General features: G+C 43.0%; 1 protein-coding gene across 1 annotated transcript in view; it reads right to left on the bottom strand.

Annotated features, from left to right (window-relative positions):
- Positions 1–1354: 1354 nt before the first annotated feature.
- Positions 1355–24156, bottom strand: part of ANXA10 (annexin A10) — a 43088-nt gene continuing 20286 nt past the window's right edge. Inside the window, exons 4-12 of the mRNA XM_052645224.1 lie at positions 22937–23050; positions 21004–21094; positions 19960–20039; positions 10488–10541; positions 10310–10403; positions 9348–9443; positions 8776–8834; positions 3895–4017; positions 1355–1423 (exon numbers count right to left, since the gene is read on the bottom strand). Of these exons, the coding sequence (XP_052501184.1) occupies positions 1355–1423; positions 3895–4017; positions 8776–8834; positions 9348–9443; positions 10310–10403; positions 10488–10541; positions 19960–20039; positions 21004–21094; positions 22937–23050 (780 nt within the window). The remainder of the gene's footprint in view (positions 1424–3894; positions 4018–8775; positions 8835–9347; positions 9444–10309; positions 10404–10487; positions 10542–19959; positions 20040–21003; positions 21095–22936; positions 23051–24156) is intronic.

Raw genomic sequence — 24156 nt, 5'->3', positions numbered from 1 at the left:
GAACTGTTTCTACATGTCCTGCACCCTCCCCCGAGGCAGAACCCAGTTCTGAGCAAGTGCACTATATCCCTGAGTCCAGAGGGGCCGGTCTCCCGGGACTGGGCTGTGAGCCTGCAAAGTGTGCTCCCTGGGGAACAACACCCTCCTGTGAACGTCACTTAGGTTTCTGCCTGCCTGTCTTCATCTCCCTTCTGGCCTTCCTCACCTGCTGCCTCCAGGGTCTCGTTTGTGTGCTCACCCCCCGCCCCCGTGCCCACTGTACCACTGTGTATTCTGGGACTGCACCCCTCTGTCGTGGGCTCACCCATCCCTGTCCCCGATTCTGTTCTTGCTACACTGTGGCTTCAAGCTCCATTCTCCCCAAATCTGACTCTGTGAGTACCTTTTCTCTGCTTCCCCTAATTTACCAAATCTTTAGACACCAAAGGGATCAGCCTCACTGATGGGGCCAATCATGTGCTTGCTTCCAGAGAGACCCTGATGATGCTGCTGTTGAGCAGTGAAGATGGAAACCGGGAGCAAGGACTCCTCTGAAGCAGCTGGAGTAAGTGGCTGGTTCAACACCAACGCCAAGGAAAACAGTACCTGGGATAAGCTGCTGTCACTAGAGTGGCTGTCAAACACACACACACGCCTGTGTTTATGTCTCTCACACATCTCAGCTTGACAAGCACAAAGCTGGCTGCATGCTACTGTTTTGTGTTTTTGCGGTGGTGGTTTAGTCCCTTCAGTTGTGTCCAACTCTTTGTGAACCCTTGGACTGTAGCCCACCAGGCTCCTCTCTCCATGGGATTCTCCAGAGAAGAATACTGGAGCGGGTTGCCATTCCCTTCTCCAGGGCATCTTCCTGACCCAAGGATTAAACCTGCATCTGTTGCATTTCATGCATTGCAGGCAGATTCTTTATCAAGTGAGCCTTATGTCTTTGCTTTCATTTAAAAGGGCTTTAAATGTTCACTTCGCTTTAGTTGGCCCAGAGTCTTGAATGGGGGAGGGGATGGCCACCCACTGCTTGTCCTGGTCTCCCACTGGGACAGACATAAGCCAACCCACTTCTTGTAGAAATTGATCCTTCACATTCAGTAACATATATTTCAATACAGTGATTTTCTTTATTATTCTAGTATACACAATTTAACAAATTGCTGATTTAGATATGTGCAAATCCAATCCCATATACTTTCATCAATAGGTTTTCCTTGAAGAACCTATTGATACTAATTATTCTTAAAATACTTTTAAAGAGAGAAAAGAAAATATGATTCTATGATTTCATAGTAAAAGGCAAATTAATCACAACCTATATGTGACGTGTCTGTGAAGATGACGGCATACTCCAGATTCTCCTTTGCACTTAGTAGTCATCTGCGTCACCCGCACAGATGGCCAGCAGAGCCTTCTCATAGTGCCCTGATGCGAAATTCTGAAAAGGAGCACATATAAGGTATTTGAAACACAATGTCATAAAAAGAGCATAATTCCTCTGAACTATAGAGTGAGACACCATGGGCCATTAGCATCTCAAAAATTATTTTTCCATCCTGATGTAACATGTCCTGGGGACTCTTCCCGGTGGAGGTTATTGAAAAGTAATGACATGGTCATAGTCAATAGAATGTGGTTTATATAAAAACTGATGAAACCCTAATGGTTTTTATTTATTTATTTTTGGCTGTGCTTGGTCTTCATTGTTGCATGTGGGCCTGAATATGTTTTTATAAAGAAGAATGCTTAGCAGTAGAATTAATTCTTCTCCTCACCTTTAGATCAAGAGGTGCCCTAATGTTGTTACAAATTAGTGTAGAGTCTAGAGGGCACACTGGACAATATGTCTCAAATGGTTTAAAGATATTTATACTCATTAAAGCAGTCATTCTACTTCAAGAAGTCTATCCTAAGGAAATAATGATCAATTGTTGATGAGCCCAAGATTTGTGCTCCAAAACATATTGTGTACAATAATGAAAAAGTAAAAGATAATATATAATAATGTAGGGAGTTTATGCTCTTTACAACTAATACAGTGGGATCCATGATTTAAAGAAATATTTCTTTAAGTAGTAAAACTTTGATGTTTACATATAGTTTTAAAAGAAAACACATACAACAAAACTTTACTGTTGGTTATCTGTGGTGAATAATTTGGTGTTGCTCCGTCACTCAGTCATGTCCAGCTCTCTGCAACCCTATGGACTGCAGCACGCCAGGCTTCCCTGTCCTTCACCATCTCTCAAGAGTTTGTTCAAACTCATGTCCATTGAGTCTGTGATGCCATCCAACCATCTCATCCTCTGTCATCCCCTTCTCCTCCTGCCCTCAATCTTTCCCAGCATCAGGGTCTTTTCCAATGAGTCAGTTCTTTGCATCAGGTGGCCAAAGTATTGGCGCTTCAGTTTCAGCATCAGTCCTTCCAGTGAAAATTCAGGACTGATTTCCTTTAGGATGGACTGGTTTGGTTTCCTTGCAGTCCAAGGGCCTCTTAAGAGTCTTCTCCAGCACCACATTAGGGCAATTTAAATCCTTTTATCATCTTCTATAGTTTCTACATTATTTTCAAAAATGATAGTAATTAAAGTATTGTAAAACTTATCTTTGTTAAAAGGCAACTCTCATGTTCATGTTCTCTTACACAGCTGTTACTTATAATTCACTGCTGTAAATGCACAAAGTTGCATTAATTATTTGTGAATATTAGTAGATTTTGAGGTGGCCATGGTTAACTGCTGTATAGTATTGAGCTAGTTTACTCACTGAGAAGATTAGTTATGCATTTCTCAGTGAGAAACGTTCATCCTCACTAAAGGTTTCGGGCTTTGAAGGTGGATGCGAGAAGAGTTTTATCAGAGACAAAGGAGGAAGATGTCTCTTAAGTACTCCAATAATCATTCCTCTGAAACCATCTCGACTTCCTGAGGCCTGCAAGGCCTCCTGGGTTATATGGTTTCTTGGTCCTGTGGTTGTCAAGTTTCTCCTGGATCTTTCAGTGGACTAAAAAGCTATTTTATGCAATGGAAGATTTCAAGAAACAATGTGTACAAGACAACAGGGCTTGTTTAGTGGCTAAGTCATGTCCGACTCTTTCCAACCCCATGAACTGTAGCCTGCAAGGCTCCTCTGTTCATGGGATTTCCCAGGGAGGAATACTGGAGTGGATTGCCATTCCCTTCTCCAGGGGAATCTTCCCAGGTGCTTGGCAGGTGGAGTCTTTGCCACCGAGCTGCCTGGGAAGCCCAGAGGACCAGGCTGTGCTCAAAATATACCTCAAGATACATTACAGGCCCCTGTGCTTGGGTGCCATCTTGGAGTTCTTTATACTATTTTGAACCACAGGTCAAACATTGTCATTTTCCACTGTGTCCTCAAGTTACATATGCTGACATTTTTGGCTGGGCTTTATCAGGATCTAGGGTAGAGTTTACATGAGTCAGAGTGAAGACCCCAGGCTGCAGACTTCGGAGTCATCGCGTCAGCACCCTCCAGGGCTCATGGGTGCGCGTGCGCAGAACGTTACGGCCCCAGCACGTGCGGGGACCCGACAGGCTGCCCTCTCCTCTGGCGGCACACAGGTGGCTGATCTCAGAAGGTGCTCTTCAATTAACGTGCTCCCGCTGCAGAATGCAGTCTTCTGGTGCTGGTGCTAAGGCCTCATCACACGATCAGGGCATGAATAGCACTCATGACCAGACCACTGACTTTTGCTTAAAACACATCAAAGAGGGGTAAGTGAGGAGAAGGGGTTTTCTCACCTACTGATGCTCTCCTGACCCACTAATGTAGACGACCCCTTGACTGAACTTTTAGATTCCACCATGAAGTTATCTAAAGTTAGGCTCTCGTTTCAGTTTCAAGAAGGATGAAGTACGGGTGCAGGTAGATGACGATTAGGAGACTTACCTTGATGTCGTGGAAAAGGGACTTCCCATATCTCTCTTTGTACCGCTTCCTTACGGTCATCAGGTCGATTTCACTTCTGGCGATTAGAATCCTAATCACGGTTTTATTATGGAAGCCGAAGTCCTAAGAGACACAGCCAAGTGGGGGTGACCACCATGAGGAAGCAGCACCTTAAAGACAGTCCGTCTGAATAAACAGCCCTTTTCTGTGACCATGTCCTGTATTCCTCAGACCGTGGTGCTGGCACCCATGAGCACTGACTCAGACTCCGCCTCAGCAACGTGACCACCCCTGGCCGCGGTGCACACCCAGTGAAGCGGTCCATCTCCTCCACTTTTCCAGTGCCTTGTCATCTCTGTTTCCAGGGTCACAGCCTCGAGGCTGGCCCTTTTCATTTCACCAGGTTCTGCAATAATCTTCCCTTTTATTTTTATTTATTTTTAAAATTTATTCTTATCGGAGTATAGGTGATTTACAAGGTTAGTTTCGGGTCTACAGCAAAGTGAATCAGTTATACCAAAACCTAAGTCGCCCAGCCATATCTGACTCTGTGACCTCATGGACTGTAGCCACCAGGCTCCCCCGTCCCTGGGATTCTCCAGGCAAGAACACTGGAGTGGGTTGCCATTTCCTTCTCCAATGCATGAAAGTGAAAAGTGAAAGTGAAGTCACCCAGTCCTGTCTGACTCTTAGCAACCCCATGGACTGCAGCCTACCAGGCTCCTCCATCCATGGGATTTTCCAGGCAAGAGTAGTGGGGGTGGGGTGCCATTGCCTTCTCCGATTTTATATATAGTAGTGTGTATATGTTGATCTCAAATTCTTGTATTGATCCCTCTCTCTTCTTACCTGCTGGTAACCATGAGTCTGTTTTCTACCTCTGTGACTCTGTACTTCTCCCTTTAAACCTGGCCAGCCTCCTCATCGTCTCCCAGATGCTGCATTTTAGGATGCAGATGTGATCATTTGCTCTCTCTATGTAAACATTCTTCCTGGGTTGGGAGGTGGTCCCAGCTCTGGTTGATAAACCATTGGTATGTCTCTAAGATCACGATTATGTTTTTTTAAAATTAATTAATTTATTTTAATTGGAGGCTAATTACTTTACAATATTGTATTGATTTTGCCATACATTGACATGAATCAGCCATGGGTGAACATGTGTTCCCCATCCTGAAGCCCCTCCCACCTCCCTCCCCATCCCATCTCTCAGGGTCATCCCAGTGCACCAGCCCTGAGCACCCTGTCACATGCATCGAACCTGGACTGGTGATCTGTTTCACATATGATAATATACATGTCTAAATGCTATTCTCTCAAATCATCCCACCCTCGCCTTCTCTCACAGAGTCCAAAAGATTGTTCTTTACATCCGTGTCCCTTTTGCTGTCTCGCATATAGGGTCATCATTACCATCTTTTAAAATTCCATATATATGCGTTAGTATACTGTATTGGTGTTTTTCTTTCTGAGGTAAGTCCAAAAGAAAGACGATTATGTTTTTATTTTATCATCTGCTTATTCTGGTAAACTGTGCAAATAATAATTCCAGGTATTTGGAATACCTGATTTAACCTCCAGTATTGAAAAATGCACAAAAATTAATTTCTGTGTACTAGCTTCAGAAAGAATACTTCTGGCACAAAGGAAGTTCAAATTGCCTGTTCAAATGGAGTGATGGTGACACCTAGTGGCCAGGAAGGATCAGCTAATTTTTGAGGTATGAATGTTTTATGTAGTGTTAGTCACTCAGTCGTGTCCGACTCTTTGTGACCCCGTGGACTGTGGCCCACCAGGCTCCTCTCTCCATGGGATTCTCCAGGCAAGATACTGGAGTGGACTGCCATTCCCTTCTCCAGAGGATCTTTCCAACCCAGGGATCGAACCCGGGTCTCCTTCATTGCAGGCAGATCCTTTATGTCTGAGCTACAGGGAGATCCAGTTTTATGGATAGGCTCCAGTGTTCTTGGGCTTCCCTGGTGGCTCAGCTGGTAAAGAATCGCCTGCAATGCGGGAGACCTGGGTTCGGTCCCTGGGTTGGGAAGATCCCTTGGAGAAGGGAACAGCTACCCACTCCAGTATTCTGGCCTGGAGAATTCCATGAACTGTATAGTCCATGGGGTCGAAAAGAGTCGGACATGACTGAGCAACTTTCATTTTCTTCAGTGATCTGTCTGCCAATTCAGGAACCATGGGTTTGATTGCTGGGTTAGGAAGATCCCCTGGGGGAGGGCATGGCAACCCACTCTAGTATTCTTGCTTGGACAATGTCACGGGCAGAGGAGCCTGGGGGGCTGCAGTCCATGGGGTTGAAAACAGTCGGACACGACTGAGCAGGCAGGCACACACAGGCACTACTAACAAGCTCTACCATAAGTTGAAGTGATGGAAATGAATGATTAACCAAGTTTCTGTATTTAAGTTGTGTGATTAGAGTGTGTTGGAGAAAATCAGAGATGCTTTCCTTGGTGAGGGCTGGTGAAAACAGCTTTCCCCGAACTTGACCCTGGAGGGCCCTGACTTGACGTGGTCCTGTGCATGAGATCTCTGATTGCTGGAACACAGGCCTCTCCTCCACACCTGTGACGCTGACTACACACACCTTCCTTTTTGCACTGACACACTTCAGCAAAGCAGTTTTTGTTATTAGGGGGCTCTCACTTGGGGCATAATCGGAATCAGTAATGTGATTATTTTCCCAAGGTCATTCATGAGCAAAGCTGTACTCTTGTTGGAGAAAGAAGATTTGAAGTCATCCATTGTACATGCTAAGCCCTTTAGTCATATCTGACTCCTTGCAAATCTATGGACTGGAGCCCACCCGGCTTCTCTGTCCCTGGGATTTTCGCAGCAAGAATACTGGAGTGGATTGCCTGCCCTCGTCCAGGGGATCTTCCCGACCCAGGGACTGAATCTGCATCTCCTGTGGCTCCTGCATGGTAGGCGGCTTCTTTACTGCTGAGTCACAGGGTAAATCCAGTCACCCAATTGTTCGGTTGCCCATTTGTTTCTGACTCTGCAATCCCACGGACTGTAGCACGCCATGCCTCCCTGTCCGTCATTATCTCCTGGAGCTTGCCCAAGTTCATGTCCATTGAGTCAGTGATGCCATCCAGCCATCTCATCCACTGATGCCCTCTTCTCCTTCTGCCATCAATCTTTCCCAGCATCAGTGTCTTTTCCAATGAGTCATCTGGTTTCCATCAGATTACCAAAATACTGGAGCTTCACCATCAGTCCTTCCAAAGATTATTCGGGTTGATTTCTCTTAAGATTGACGAGTTTGATCTCCTTGCTGTCCAAGGGACTCTCAAGACTCTTCTCCAGCGCCTCAGTTTGAAGGCATCAATTGTTTGGTGTTCTGCCTTCTTTATTATTCAGCTCTCACAACCATATGTGACCACTGGGAAGACCGTAGCCTTGACTATACGGACCTTCGTCAGCAAAGTGATGTCTCTGCTTTTCGATACACTGTCTAGGTTTGTCATAGCTTTCCTGCCAAGAAGCAATCGTCTTCTGATTTCATGGCTGCAGTGACCATCCGCAGTGATTTTAGAGCCGAAGAAGAGGAAATCTGTCACTACTTCCACCTTTTCCCATGCAGTAATGGGGCCGGATGCCATGATCTAAGTTTTTTTTTAATACTTCGTCTTAAGCCAGCTCTTTCACTCTCTTCCTTCACCTTCGTCAAGAGGCTGTTTAGTTCTGCTTCACTTTCTCCCATCAGAATGGTATCATCTGCATATCTGAGGTTGTTGATGTTTCTCCCACCTTTCTTGAGTCCAGCTTGTAACTCATCCAGCCTGGCATTTCTCATGATGTGCTCAGCGTATAGGTTAAACAAACAGGGTGACAGCAGACAGCCCTTCCTTTCTCAAGTCACTCAATAGCCTTGCCCATTACACTTTTAGACAGATATTTAATCCAATCAGGTTTTCTTCTTGGAAATAGAATAACAAAGAAGCAGGGGACTGTGAGCGTCAATCTTCCTCCTATGTTCCGAGGATACAGAGGTTCTTGTACATAATAAAAAACACTGTACATAACTATAAGTAAATAAATCATTCTTGATGATTAGCATGTTATCCACACTTTCTGGCTACCTCTAAGAAGCTGGTCTCTAAAAATCACTTGGAGGATAAAACACTCTATTAAAACTACTCAACTACTGAGTTTTTAGAATGATTTTCATTGAGTTTTCAGGGCTGTGGTGTGTGTAACGACTTGCATCAGACCTTGTCAGTGTCTCAGCGTCTCATGCATGTTGTGAATGCAATATGCATGGTCTCAGGCATGGAAGCATTTGTTTCTTTGAACATGAATGCACCAGAGGATGTGCAATTGACTATCACCTGAAAGTAAAAACGTTTGTACTTAATTACAAATACAGCTTTAGAGTTTATCGTTGTCTGGCTGTTGCCTTTTAAGTGGTTTAAAAGAACCGCTATGCTGGAAAGTTTGTAGTGCTCTGACATTTTCTGCTTGACTCCATACGCTGTGTAATTGCCTGAGTATGAGGTGGCCGGGGCGGTGGGGTGGCAGAGGGGGAGTTTCTTTGGAAGCTGTGAAAGCATTTGGCCTTTCAGTTTCTTCAGATGCTAAAAAAATGCTGAAGCACACCTCCTGGGGGGAAAGGCGCTAAGAAATGCTTCTTAGGCACCTCCATTTGATATAGAAAGCAGAGCGTTATTTTTACTTGATAGGTCTCATTTTGGTGTGTAAAATATCTTTTCACTTGAGCATATCTGCTTTGAAGGTAATATATTTGCATACAAACTCAAAAATGGGAATCAATATTTAAATGATTGAAGTAAAACTAGTCCTTTGAGAAAGTATACATGACTTCTGGAGAAATATTAAAAATATGTGGGTCATACTTACATGGATTGCACTATACAATCTGTAAGCAAAATAGGCTGGTTTGTCTCGAATACAGAGAACTAGGAAAAAACAGAGAGAAAAGAAGGAAGTTTGAGAGCAATAGTACATATTTTTTTTTCAAAATTTGGGAAACGATGAGAATGCTTTTTTTTTCCAGTTATAATCCTGGAAAACTGATATTTTGTGAGTTCTCTGTGGGATCGCTCATTGTACACTATATTACAATGTCAACATTTCAAATAGTGGTAAAAACCATAACCTCTTTACAAGGGAAGGAAATTAGCATGTATGCGATGAATTTAAAGATGTGAGATCCCAATGACCTGAGAAGTCAAGGTTTCCTACTATGAACACTGACAGCTCTTAGGAAGAGTATAGGTTCATGAAAGACATCAGCTTGCCATTGTATCAGGAGCTGATGTATTTTTTCTCTACAGAGAATGTAGAGAAATGTCTTGTCTCAATAGTTAAATTCAAGGGAAACTAACTCAGTCACTTTAATTCAATTGAATACATCTTTATGTCAGTCAGAGCTACTCGACCCTTGATGTATCCAGTAAATTATTACTCACCAACTGCTACTAGCAGCTCTCGAAAGTATCCATCGTAACATTCATTAATGGCATCTACTATGTCTTGCCCAGAAATATTTTGAAATTCCTGGAAAACTTTAACAAATTGATTCAAAGGAGATTATTATGAATATTATAAATTTTAAATGTAGGCATTGATTTGACTGCTTATACACAGGAAGGCAAATAAAGTGTAGGTATGTGCAAATAAGTGTTGGGTTGGAGTGGGCCACCTTTTAAATTATTATAGACTTCTCTGTGTTATGGATAGTAGAAAAAAAAAACAAAAAAAGTATTGTAAAAAAATGAGAGAAGCAGGGACTTTCCTGGTGGTACAGTGGCTAGGACTCCAGCTTCCACTCCATGGGATGCGGGTTTGATCCCTGGTCAGGGAAGTAAGATCCCTCATGCCACATGGTGCAGCCGAAAAAAAAAAAAAAACCAGTTGAAAAACAAGAGAAATAGAAAGGTATCCAGCAGTTTGGGGAAAGCCAAAGAAAGCACCTTTAAAACCAATATGGCAGCTTTGCGTGAATCACAGTTTCAGTAACAGTGACCTTGGTTCCTTCCAGACTTATTAACCTATGTTCAGCATATTCTGTTTAAGACAACACGTGACACACTGAACAGGACACAGCTGATACATGTGAGTTCTTCACCAAAACCAGAGATGGCTTTCAAAGGTTTAGTACTGAAAGGTTGTTGCTGTTCAGTCGCTAAGTCCTGTCCGACTCTTTGCAACCCCAGGAACTGCTATAATTCAGTTACTGGAAGAATAAAATTCTACAGAAACTTCCTTCCTTAGCAGTGTTAATGGATGAGGCATGTCTGTACAAATATAATCTAAAATAGGTGCCTTGAGAGAACTGGCTTTCCTCTATTTGTAACACCCCCTTCTCCCCAGTTACCTACTTGCTTCTTATGCATAATCGGAGAGGAGCTATAAAACAGGAGGACATTACCCAGGCACAGCTGCTGGTAGCTCTTGTTACACAGCATCAATTGCAGAAGCGTCTTGTGTTCCCCTGTCCTCTGCTGGCAGGCCTCCCACAGCACCTGAAACGCCGCAGGGCCGCCCACTAGCACCACAGCCCCGGGCTGCCAGACAAAGCCCCCACAGCTGCCCCAGGTCCTAGTTACCATCGCGTCCTGAGTGGCCGTGGCTGGGTCTGTGTATCCTTCCTCCCTGGTTCCCTGGGAAGCAAGCACAGGTTTCCTTTGTAAGTGTCCTTTGTTTTAAAATTGGAACATGGCTGATTTTTCATACTGTTCATGTTCATGGGGTTCTTGCAGCAAAAATCCTGCAGTGGTTTGCCATTCCCTCCTCCAGGGGACCGCATTTTGTCAGAACTCTCCACTGTCATCCATCCACAAAGCTCCAATACTTTGGCCACCTGATGTGAAGAGCCGACTCATTTGAAAAGACCCTGATGCTGGGAAAGATTCAGGGCAGGATGAGAAGTGGGGCAACAGGGGATGAGATGTTTGGATGGCATCACCCACTCAGTGGACATGGGTTTGAGCAAACTCTGGGAGATGCTGAAGGACAGGGGACCCTAGTGTGCTACAGTTCATGGTGCCACAAACAGTTGGACACGACATGGCAACTGAACAACAGCAACAGTTGTTTAAAACGTTGTGTTAGTCTCTGCTGTATAGCAGAGTGAACCAGCCACGTGGATACACATATCACTCCCTCTTGAACATAGGATAACTGGGTGACAAGCCTTTGAACCACCAAACACACTGGAGATTCCTAAGAAAGTGCTATCACTAGTTAGAGTTACTCTACATTTCTTGGATACTTTATAAGATGCTGGTCTTTTAAAAAAATGTGGGCACTTTGCGTCTTTTCTTTGCAGCCGAGGTAATCCTTCGGAGTTGATGAGCTTTTCACTTTGCCAGCCCTCTGTGCAGTATCTTCTCCTCCCTCCAAACAGCGTCTGCTGCCTGGCTGGCTGGTAGAGACAGGATTTAATGTTGTCAGGAGGAAAACGCACAAAGAAAGCATGAATTAATAATGGACCTCTGGCACGGAACATCACACATAGGCAGCAGGAAAATAATCATGAAATCCAGATTTTGTGCAGTGAGAAGAGAGTATTTTGTATATTTGTTTCACTCCTGCCTCTTTATCATATAAGGAAAGAACAAACACGGCCAAGCTGACCTAAGAGGACATTTCGAATAGGAGGGAAGGAGGGCTCACCAGTGCAAGGTCCTCTGGTCCCTGAGGGTCATGACGACACAGAGGAAAGAGAGGTGGGAGAGACATGTGATGACCCAGTTTATCTCATGCTTCCTTTGGGAGACCTGAAGGAAACGTGCTTTTTGAACTTTGTGGGAATACTGAGTACCCTGTCTTTTGCTCTTACGGTTTTTTGGACTCTGCAAATGAACTCAGTGACACAGGACAGGGCAGAGGGCCCTGAAGACATCTCTGTGCATGATCTGCATCCAGGAGTCCCGTGAAGGATCCCAAGTGTCTCACCCGCTCCTGATGGAGAACCCTGACTGCTGGCTGGGAAGCACACAGGGGACCCTGACAGGTGGAGGGGCTTATGGCCACAGCAGGCAGACCCTTTGGCAGCCCCGGGCCATGAGGCAGACCACAGTGGCTGGAACCGTGTGGGGGACACAGCGGGACATGAGGGGATTCTTCAGTGAGAGCAGAGGTGAGGCCAGACCATCATCAGAGGTTACCTGCTTCTGACCAAAGTGAAACAGAGGAAGGGCTATACATTAACCAACTGAGGCTCATCTTCTCAGTGGAATTTGCTCTGACTGAGCTGTGGCACCTCTTAACTGACCCACCATCCCCTCCCCTGCTGTATTCTTCATCAGCTAACATGCTGGGAAATGCACCGATTTATTAGCTTCCTCCTGTTTGCATCTCCCCCCTAAAATGCAAGCTTCTTAAGACTGGGGTCTTTGCCTTTTTTGATAATTCCCAGTTGTCCTTGGCACACTGAAGGCTTTTGATGAATACTCACTGAATCAATACTACACGAAGGAAGGAAAGATAAATACCTTCGATGTCACAGAAGTTAAACATCAGTTGGTAGAGATGGGAAGATTTTCTGGATCACTGAAGTGTTTTCAGTGATTTCCAATCACACGATGTAGCTAAGTTGTGAGAAATATTTAAGAATTTTCTGCAGTTCTGTGCATCTGATATTTTTTTGAGAGGTAAGAATTTTGGACATTTACCTTGAAATGGGGCCCATATGTGTACTTCTTTGTGCAGTTAATTGCCAAAAGCACTTTAAGCAGATGGGTAGATTAAGAAAATGTCAATCAGCTAATGTGTGATGTAGCTTTTCCCACCAAGCAGATTTGGTCACATGAAAAGCCCAAGTTAGGACAGTAGCCTGTTAGGGGATGCAAATGCCAGAGAAATGGCATAAACAGACATTTGGGTTAGGAACAGAATAAACTCGTGACAGGAAGAAATTAAGGGGGTTCAAGTCTAGCCAGAAGAGTCGGGAGCAAGCACAGTGCCTGCAGCTGGTCCCGGGGGCTGCAGGTAGTGGGTCGCCGGAGGCCCCAGGGCAGCCGCCTGTGGAGCAGCAGAGGGGACTCCTGGCAGATGACCCTCTTCCCCTCTGTGGAGACACTTGTCATCTGTGTGTGATCATGCATGCGGATTAAGTAACCTCTAAGTGACTAATTCTTCATTATTTGACAGATAATGAGATCTCCCGTAAGTCTGGTTTAATAGAAGCAGAGCAGAGGAAGTGCTGTGAATTTAAGTTCAGTGATTGGCATTCATTTCAAGAAGAACGTGTTCTGGTCGAGTGGTTTTCTTATTAGAAATAGCCCTGTTGGAAAATTGTTTGTAGATTAAGTAAAAGCACTTCTTTCCCAGAAAATATGACAATAATTTAAACACTTCACGTTTCATGAATACCTTCAAGCTTCCAATCCCCACTCTCTATTAATTCTCAAAAAAACCCCAAGTGTGTCTGAATGTCCATGGACAGTCTTTCCTTTGATTCTCAAAGTGAAGATGCAGAGGGAGGAGGTGGATGTGATTATAACTGTTGGAGAATTTTAGAACATGGGCACAGGGAGGGAACAGAGAGAAGAATGGTTTCATGACCATTAATTTACGGAGTATGTCTCTGGAATCTCAAGAAAGCAAAATGATAAACCCAAGGAAACACACTGACTTATAGCAGAGTTGAGAGGCAAAGATACATAGATAATACCTGCTTGTTTTACAAACAGTATCTGTCATCTCTCTATCTACTTTCTACCTCTCTACCTTCTATCATCTTGTATCTAAGGAATCTAATATATCTGTTTACCTATCATCTATATTTCTATTTTCTCCCTATCATCATCTATTTTATTGGGCTCCAAAATCACTGCAATGGAGACTGCAACCAAGAAATTAAAAGATGCTTCCTCCTTGGAAGAAAAGCTATGACAAACCTAGATAGCATATTAAACAGGGGAGACGTTACTTCGCTGACAAAGGTCCATAGAGTCATGTATGCATGTGAGAGTTGGCCCATAAGGAAGGCTGAGGGCTGAAGAACTGATGCTTTTTTTTTGTTTTTAAATAAATTTATTTATTTTAATTGGAAGCTAAAGAACTGATGCTTTTGAACTGTGGTGTTGGAGAAGACTCTTGAGAGTCCCTTGGACTGCAAGGAGATCAGACCAGTCAATCCTAAAGGAAATTGGTCCTGAATATTCATTGGAAGGACTGATGCTGAAGCTGGAACTCCAATACTTTGGCCACCTGATGTGAAGAACTGACTCATTGAAAAGACCCTGATGCTGGGAAAGATTGAAGGTGGGAGGAGAAGGGGATGACAGAGGATGAGATCGTTGGATGGCATCACCTACTCAATGGACATGAGTTTGAGTAAACTCTCGGAGTTGGTGATGGACAGAGAGGTCCATGGGGTCCCAAAGAGTCAGACACGACTGAGCGGCTGAACTGAACTGAACTGCTTTCACTGGAAGAACTGATGCTGAAGCTGAAGCTCCAACACTTTGGTCACTTGATGTGAAGATCTGAATCACTGGAAAAGACCCTGATGCTGGGAAAGATTGAAGGCAGGAGGAATAAGGGGACGACAGAGGATGAGGTGGCTGGATGGCATCTCCAACTCAATGGACATGGGTTTGAGCGTGAGTCTATTTTCTATGTATCATTTATCATCGGTCATCATCTATCTAAGGAATCTACCTAATCTACCTATTTGTCTATCATCTATCTATGGAGAGAGCTTGAGGCAGAGAACAAGGATCCCAACTGGGGGGAGAGAAGGGTCATGGTCCTGTGACAGCCTCTCAGTCAGCTGGCTGTTTCAGTTATTATCTACCTGCAGTTTCACAACCCTGTAGGATGCAATTCCATTTCCTTTCTGTGAATATCTAGACAGATTCTCTGGCATGGGATATACCAGAGTTCGTGGTCAGCGGACATGCTGGACTTCATCAGTTCCCTAACTCACTTTTCACATTTTTCCAGTGCTCTAAGTTTATGGATTCAAATCCTAAACTAGGAGTTCCAAAATGAGTCATGAGTGTAGAAATCAGAAGCCAGTGGTCAAATTTAAAAATTTATGAGAAATTGTACATTTTACTAAGCATTCCACAGGACTCCTGATCTTGAAAAAGACTATTAGTAAAGGATATTTTACTATGGCTTTGATAAGTTTCTTATATCCAGTTTCAATTGTGAGTTAAGTAACTTCTGTAAAATCTGTGTTATACTCATAAGGTATGTTTTACATTTTAAGAGAAATATACTGTGAAACCTCTTAAATATATAATATTTAAGTACACATTATTAATTTTCCTTGGCTTCTTATAAAATGTAGAACTCTCCCCATTTTTGATATTCTATGTTGAAAGGACAATTTTAATGCTCTGAAAAGCTATTTTAAGGTTAAACACACACACACTCAAGTTCCAACTATAGAAATTGAACTTCAGAAGTAATACTTTATCCTGTAAAGTCATAATCAAAATCAGGTGAAAGCCAGTGATAAAACAAATTGTGTGTTATTTCAAAATATGTATGTCTATACAGATAATATTATTGCATATACATGTGTACTCTATAAAAAATAAAGCATTATTGTTTAATTTCAGGAAAAAGGAACTGCAGTTTTGCTAAGGGGAAATATTGTGCACTGATTTTTTCCCTTTGTGACTTATTTTCTCTCATGTTTAATTTTCAGAACTGTTTGTTTTTCCTGAAATATAGAGCACTTGCTTTATAAAAATCCTCATTCTTGGGTATCAGTTACTTTTAGGTGTTTTGTAGCTCAGCCTTTGAAGAATGGCAGAGATTCTGAGAGGCAGCGCACTTGATCACTGGAATTTCACCAAATAGAAACAGAAGTGGAGAGGAGTCAGACGAGGTGGAAACAATCTCGTTTACCATTGTGCTTCCCTGTTTTCAGGCTGGGCTCTTACTCAGCAGACGTGAAGTGTCGGCCCAGCCACAGGGCCCGTCTGAGCTTCCAAGGAGGAGGTGCCGTCAGCACGCTTCCCTCAGCTGGCTCTGAGATGCGGACCAGCAGTTATCTTTGCTTTTTGCCTTAAATTTTTTGTTGTTGGTGTTTAGTTGATTTATAACGTTGTGTTAATTTCAGGTGTATAGCAAAGTGATTCAATTATACATGTATACATATCAAAAAGATACATGCACCCCAGTGTTCCCTGCAGCACTAGTCACAATAGCAGGACATGGAAACAGCCTGTGTCCGTCAACAGAGGAACGGATACAGAAGACGCGGTGCATACGCATGGCGGAACACTACTCAGCCGTAAGGATGATGGAATAATGCCATCTGCAGCAGTGCAGAAGGGACTGGAGATTGTCCTACTGGGTGGAGGTGAGTCAGAGAAGGACAGATATCACATGATACCACTTATATGTGGAATCTTAAGAAATGGTACAAATAAACTTATTTACAAAGCAGGCGCCATGTTACTGTGGGATCAACTGTGGACCAGAGAGAAAAGAAGCCAGACTTGGAAGGAGAGTCTGGACTGAGATATAGCCCTAGTGGAATACAAAATAGTCTTTACAGAATGCATTTTTACCCTACTTATATTTTTCTTTAACAAATTGAAATACATTTCTGTTTGGATACTAAGAAAATAAAGATATGTTTGCCCTTAGATGCAACTTGTGGATTTATAGCAGCACTGATTTCTTTATTCTGTTGGGGCAGTACTAATGCCAATATGAATTTCTGACTGGAAACTGTTGCTTTAATTTACATTATGGAGTGTTAGTCCTGGAAAGCCAAGAAATGATGACCCTTCTAAGTTGAGAGAATCTTGTAACTAATCTTACAACATTTATAAGTTAGAAAATATTCGATTGACGCTTTGCCAAATGAGATTATTTTTTACTATTAATAATGATTATTAAAAACTTTTTTCACATAAAAAGACTCAACTTCTGTCACAAATTTAAATAGGCTTGTAGCTCAGTTGGTAAAGAATCCACCTGCATGCAGGATACCACAGTTCAATTCTGGTGGGATGATCCACTGGAGAAGGGATAGGCTACCCACTCCCATATTCCTGGGCTTCCCTGTGGCTCAGCTAGTAAAGAATCTGCCATCTGGTAAAGAATCTGGTAAATCTCCTGCAATGCAGGAGATCTGGGTTCGATCTGGGTTGGGAAGATCCCCTGGAGAAGGGAAAGGCTACCCACTCCAGTATTCTGCCCTGGAGCATTCCATGGACTGCAAGTCAATGGGGTCATAGAGTCGGACATACAGAAGCTCACACAGAAGCCTCCTGTTGGGCAATATAAAGCCAAGCTCTGTGTTCTCTATTGATGTTATCATCCTAGAGAGCAGAATCTCTGAAGGTGAAAAGACAGCCTTCAGAATGGGAGAGAATAATAGCAAATGAAGCAACTGACAAACAACTAATCTCAAAAATATACAAGCAGCTCCTGCAGCTCAATCCCAGAAAAATAAACAACCCAATCAAAAAAATGGGCCAAAGAACTAAATAGACATTTCTCCAAAGAAGACATATGGATGGCTAACAAACACATGAAAAGATGCTCAACATCACTCATTATCAGAGAAATGCAAATGAAAACCACAATGAGGTACCATTTCACACCAGTCAGAATGGCTGCGACCCAAAAGTCTACAAGCAATAAATGCTGGAGAGGGTGTGGAGAAAAGGGAACCCTCTTACACTATTGGTGGGAATGCAAACTAGTACAGCCACTATGGAGAACAGTGCGGAGATTCCTTAAAAAACTGGAAATAGAACTGCCTTATGACCCAGCAATCCGACTGCTGGGCATACACACCGAGGAAACCAGAATTGAAAGAGACGCGTGTACCCCAATGTTCATTGCAGCACTGTTTATAATAGCCAGGACATGGAAGCAACCTAGATGCCCATCAGCAGACGAATGGATAAGAAAGCTGTGGCACATATACACAATGGAATATTACTCAGCTATTAAAAAGAACACATTTGAATCAGTTCTAATGAGGTGGATGAAACTGGAGCCTATTATATAGAGTGAAGTAAGCCAGAAAGAAACAGACCAATACAGTATACTAACGCATATATATGGAATTTAGAAAGATGATAACGATAACCCTGTATGCGAGACAGCAAAAGAGACACAGATGTGTAGAACAGTCTTTTGGACTCTGTGGGAGAGGGAGAGGGTGGGATGATTTGGGAGAATGGCATTGAAACATGTATAATATCATATATGAAACAAATCGCCAGTCCAGGTTTGATGCAGGATACAGGATGCTTGGGGCTGGTGCACTGGGATGACCCAGAGGGATGGTACGGGGAGGGAGGAGGGAGGGGGGTTCAGTATGGGGAACACGTGTATACCTGTGGCAGATTCATGTTGATGTATGGCAAAACCAATATAATATTGTAAAGTAATTAATCTCCAATTAAAATAAATTTATATTAAAAAAATAAAAATGACAGTAACTTGGGCACAAAAAAAGTTTAAAAAATTAAAATTCTTGGTGCTTGGCAATGAATGAAATTCTCCGTTGGTGTTAAAATCAGGCTGATGTATTTATTCATTTTTTTAACTGAATGGTACCAAATACTGTGAAGTACAATATGAAGCTTTTAATCACAATAAACACACATTTGATTGGATATGTGAAGCTACCCTGGATGAGAATGATAACAAAATTGAAGTTTAAGAAGGAAAATAAAGTAGGTATTTAAATTTGCACACTGCCGTTGGTATTTTAAAGGAAAAAAATCATTGTCAATAGTTGTTTTCTCATTTTAACTCTTTGCTATACACAGACTAGTTCTAGCCAGGATAGAAATAATTCTTAATTTTTACCTTTCTCATGCAAAGTACTACATAAAACTGCCCATTTTTTAAAAACAAAGTTTTGTAGAATCAAAAAAAAAATCTTCCAAACTACAGATTTGAACCTTCAGTTTCAGAAAGAAAAATTAGTATATGGCTGTGGGTCTGTCTACCATGGAATTTCCTGGTGGCTCAGACAGCAAGGAATATGCCTCCAATGTGGGAGACACAGGTTTGATACTGGAGGAGGAAATGGCAACCCACTCCAGTATTTTTGCCTGGAGAATCCCATGGACAGAGGAGTCTGGTAGTCTATGGTCCATGGGGTTGCAAAAGAGTTGGTCATGACTGAGCAACTAACACTGTCACTATTTTCCAGAATGGGTGGGAGATTTCTGTAGTTTTCCCTGAGCCGATGTCCGCTTATTCTCTCTCATTTGGTAAGTTCTGTAACCTGGGCTGGAACATCAGGAATTCCATCCACTACTCCCTGCTAGAAGATGGCTGGTCAGCAATCTGACTAGTGACACAGAGGGACAGTGGCAACTTTGCTTGTCTAAATTCAAGCCTCTGGCTTCCTGCGCCATGTCATCAGACACTGAGGCTGTGTCTGAACAATTCGCTCAATACAAACTCAAGCAGAAGCTGGAATTACAGACATAAAGAGCTGCTACGGAGCGCCCCCTGGTGGCTCAGATGGTAAAGAATCCCCCTGCAATGCAGGAGACACAAGTTTGATCTCTGGGTGGGAAAGATCCCCTGGAGAGGGAAATGAAAGTTCACTGCAGTATTCTTGCCTGGTTAATTCCATGGACAGAGGAGTCAGACATGACTGAATGATTAACACTTGTACTAAGGAGGGAAAACTAGTTTTTGTTTTCAATAAACCAGAATCTCTTAAATTGAAGTCATATGGGAGGCTCCTGAATCCCAGTTTCTTGTATTTCATCTGGTGGTTCTGACTGTTCACCAGCTGGGTGGGTCCTGGGTTCCTGATGCCTTAGACGGTGTGCACATTCTAATTGTAACTGTAACATTGTCAGCCTGTTGGTTCCCTTGTCATATATAATCAGCCATGCATTTATCTAAAACTATGATCATTTGACTTAGAGTAGACTGTTTTGAGGACAGAGATGGTGTCTCATTCATACTGGTTTGTCTCTATATTCAACCCAAATTTCCATTGTAGTGCCTTGAATTTACTGGCATTCAGTAACTGTTATTACTGGAGTTTCCTGTCCTATTTTTTGAAAATGAAACATTTCAGTAGTGCAAAGTGGAGCAAATCTAGGAATCTCTTACCTGGACCAAGCTCACGAGCATGTCTCTGAAGTGTCCTGAGGTCTCTGAGTAGATGTCCTCCTGCAGGTCACGGCTATATTCTGGGGGAGAGCACACCCACGTGGAAGGGTTAGTCACGATGGAACCGCGCCTCCCTGTGTTCGCAGAGGTCAGTGCTGCTCCCATAGGGTGACATTTCTTGGTCTTCTACCACCTTCTACTCGCGTGAGGCCCATGAACAGTCCACCCAACAAAACTGATCCCAACAATAACACAGGCCCAAGTCTACTTTCTTATAAAAATACTATCTCTATTCCAAAATTGAAAACAACACTGAGAATCATTTCACATTCTGTAACCCTTAAAGTTCAGGGCTCTGTCTTCTCTTTCCTTGGCCCACGGCCTGGTCCAGTGGTCCCCCAAGTCTTTGTCCCGTGTTAATATTTTCAGTGAAGGGTCTTAATTCTCTCCCCCGGGGAAAGTCTTGTTTTTGTTTGAGTGCGATGGAGCTGATTGTCTGGAACATTTTGTTCACTCTCAATGTCACAATGATGCAATGGAACTTAAGGTCTTAAAGCTTTTTTGAATATGAAAGTCGTTAACCTTTCCGCTTTTAAAATGCATAAAAATCAGATTCTGAGGTGGATTCAGTGATTATGAGGTTTATGAAAAGTGAAGTTGTTGCCTATATTTGTAGAATTCACTGAGTGATAATTACATTTTGCTTTGTTCTGTCTTCATAACTGTCCCTCTTGGGTGAGAGACAAGGTCTCCCTGAACCACCGTCCTGAGTGCTCGCTGTCCTAAACTAAAGTCCACCTTGTAGAAACTCATTGTTATTTTCCTGGAAACTTTGCTTCACTCAATTATCTTGGAATTGCTTTGTTTTTAGTGCCCTAATCACCAACTCTACTTAGACAATTCATTAGTCTTGTGTAAGTGATATCTCACGTGTGACTGTCTTAGATAATTCTTTAAAATATATAAACTGGAATATTTTGCCTGTTATTTGAAAAGTATAAAGTTTATAATGTAAAACATATGTACAAGTGTATATTTCCTTACGCAAATAGTAGGCTTCTCGCATCTGGAAAATTTCTCCATTTGTTCTCGAAGCTAATATCTCAATGAGGCAGCTCTCATCAGTGCCTGCTCCCTGCAAGGACAGAGCAAGAGACAGCTGAGGGCCTGCAAGGGGAGCAGCCCCGCAGTGAACGCAGGCGGCCCTGGTGCTCTGAGAGGAGCGGAGGGCGGGCGTGTGCGCGGGGTAGAGGAGGGCCTTCTTCCGTCTGGCTTCGGGACCTACTAGGTGCGTGGCTTTCAAGAAGATAGTATCATCTGAAATGAGTTCCTTCATAAAATAAAACAGCATGGGCACCTCTAAATCATGTGGGAAAAGACGTTTAAACAGCACTCATGACACTCATTTTCTTTGCTGCTAGAATGTCAATTCTTGGGCAAACTGGTACTTGATTCTGGGTCCCTAATTCCCCAAGAATGGTGCAGAGACCTCACCCCATCTCTTCCCAGGTGTGGAGTTTTGTACCATTTGCCTGAATATTTGGACTGAGTACTCTCTGCAGCCTCTTCCAGTCATAGGATATTCCTCCCTGATGGTGATTTGAAAGACAACACACGTTTTTCTGAGAGCTTCAGAAATCCAAACCATTTTATGAGACACTGAAAAAATATAACAGTTTCATCTAAACATTGACATAGGACTTTCTCCTTAGGTTTTCAGTTACATCATTTTGCAAGAGGCATGGACTGACTTATGCAACACTTAAAAAGACATTAGTTGAAATTCATAATTTATATAAGGCCTGTGCTGACCTATTGGTCTACCTTGGCGGCTTAGCGGTAAAGAAACCACCGGCCAAGTAAGAGACACTGGTTTGATCCCTGGGTTGGGAGGATCCCTTGGAGAAGGAAATAGCAGCCCATTACAGTATTCTTGCCTGGGAAATCCCATGGACAGAGGAGCCTGGGGTGCTACAGTCCATGGGGTCACAAAGATCCGAACATGAGTTAGCGACTGAAGCAAACGACAGTGCTCGTTTGTGCATATGATAGCCATGACCCAGGTCCCCTAACTTCTCCCTTTGCCTTTTCGTGTTGTCCCCAGATGGGGGAAGTCAGGTCCTTGGCAGGCATCCCCCTGGAGAGATTGCACCCTCTCTACAGGTGTCTCATTCAGCATTTGGAAAGATCTGGAAAGATGTGAAAAGTCATCTGTTCCCCTTCCGTAGCCAACAGACCTCTGACAAATCTGTAGTCAGCTTCTTTCATGACCAGCCTGTACGAAAGAATTGTTCTGATCCTTTAGAAGCAAGATTTTGCTACATTTGAGCAGTAGTTTTGGTAAAGGACTAATTTAGCATCACAAAAATATAGGTGTCATCTATGTTTTTCTCTGCCTCAGCATTACTGACTCATTACTTTATGAGCCCAATTTATACAATAGTTTAAAGAGATTCACAAGAATGCTAACATTTCCATGTAACATAGGAAGACAAACCAGCTGATGCTGCTGTTTAGTCACTAAATTGTGTCCTACTTTTTGTGACCCCATGGACTGTAGCCTGCCAGGCTCCTCTGCCCATGGGATTCTCCAGGCAAGAATACTGGAGTGGATTGCCATGCCCTCCTCGAGTTCTTCCTGATCCAGAAATCGAACATGTGCCTGCTTCATTGGCAGGTGAATTCTTTACCACTGAGCCATCAGGGAAGCTGAAAGCCATACTCGGGAAGAGAAAAATGCAAACAGCCCCCAAAGAACCTCATTTCCTCATTCCTCTTGGCAGCTCTGCACAGGGCTGGGTCGTGGGTCTGAGTTTGCTCAAAAGAAGAGTCAAGTGATCCTGCTGCTGGGCTATGGAGGCCTCCTCCTTTCATGACAACCCCCTCTCCCCAAGCGTTTCTCTTGTGTCTTCCTTGCTGACATGCCTCCTCCCCTCCCTGATCACACATGGCAGTATCACAGGGTGGCCCACTCTACCTTCATGGCGTGCCACAGCTCATGGGCATCATACGAGGGTGGGGGGTACATGAGGCTGACCATGACATCCTTGAAGTGATTGGAAAGCTTCTCCTTCAAGTCCCCGACCAGGTCCTGTGCAGGGAAAGCAAATACTTGCATTATACCACTTCCCAAGTTTGTCGGGAAAACGGAATAATTGCAGAACGTCTTCTAGCAGGATTCCCTTCTCCTTGCCCCTTTCCGTAATAGCTAGTTTGGTTTGGGTTCACATGTGTGTACGTGGGTTACACCAGATGATGGACTTGAGGGTTTCAAAATGATTGATGTCACCGAGGAAACCAGAATCAAAAGAGACACGTGTACCCCAATGTTCATCGCAGCACTGTTTATAACATCCAGGACATGGAAACAACCTAGATGTCCATCAGCAGATGAATGGATAAGAAAACTGTGGCACATATACACAATGGAGTATTACTCAGCCATTAAAAAGAATACATTTGAATCAGTTCTAATGAGGTGGATGAAACTGGAGCCTATTATACAGAGTGAAGTAAGCCAGAAAGAAAAACACCAATACAGTATACTAACGCATATATATGGAATTTAGATGATAATGATAACCCTGTATGCGAGACAGCAAAAGAGACACAGATGTATAGAACAGTCTTTTGGACTCTGTGGGAGAGGGAGAGGGTGGGATGATTTGGGAGAATGGCATTGAAACATGTAAAATATCATATATGAAATAAATCCAGTCCAGGTTCGATGCAGGATACAGGATGCTTGGGGCTGGTGCACTGGGATGACCCAGAAGGATGGTATGGGGAGGGAGGTGGGAGGGAGGTACAGGATGGGGAACACGTGTATGCCTGTGGCGGATTCATGTTGATGTATGGCAAAACCAATACAATATTGTAAAGTAATTAGCCTCCAATTAAAATAAATAAATTTATATTTTAAAAAAAGAAAAAAAAGAAAATGAGTGTGTGGTCATATCTCCATGCCAGACATCATCTGTATGGATATTCTAGTTACACAAACACAGAACCATGATCCTTCTTTAATCCCAACACAACCCCTCTTCTGAGCTCGTAAATAAAAGTTAACATCTGAAAAGTTTAAAATAAATAAAAGTTGAAACTGAAAGCATTTCAGTAGGGAGTATAATAGTTTTGTGTGGAAGTAATGAAATATTAGTCCTTAAAGAAAATATGCATTTTGTTTTATCATTGTAG

The sequence above is a fragment of the Budorcas taxicolor genome, chromosome 8, assembly GCF_023091745.1.
Source record: "Budorcas taxicolor isolate Tak-1 chromosome 8, Takin1.1, whole genome shotgun sequence".
NCBI lineage: Eukaryota > Metazoa > Chordata > Mammalia > Artiodactyla > Bovidae > Budorcas > Budorcas taxicolor.
The sequence above is the reverse complement of the archived record's forward strand: the minus strand, read 5'-3'. Positions and strand labels throughout refer to the sequence as shown.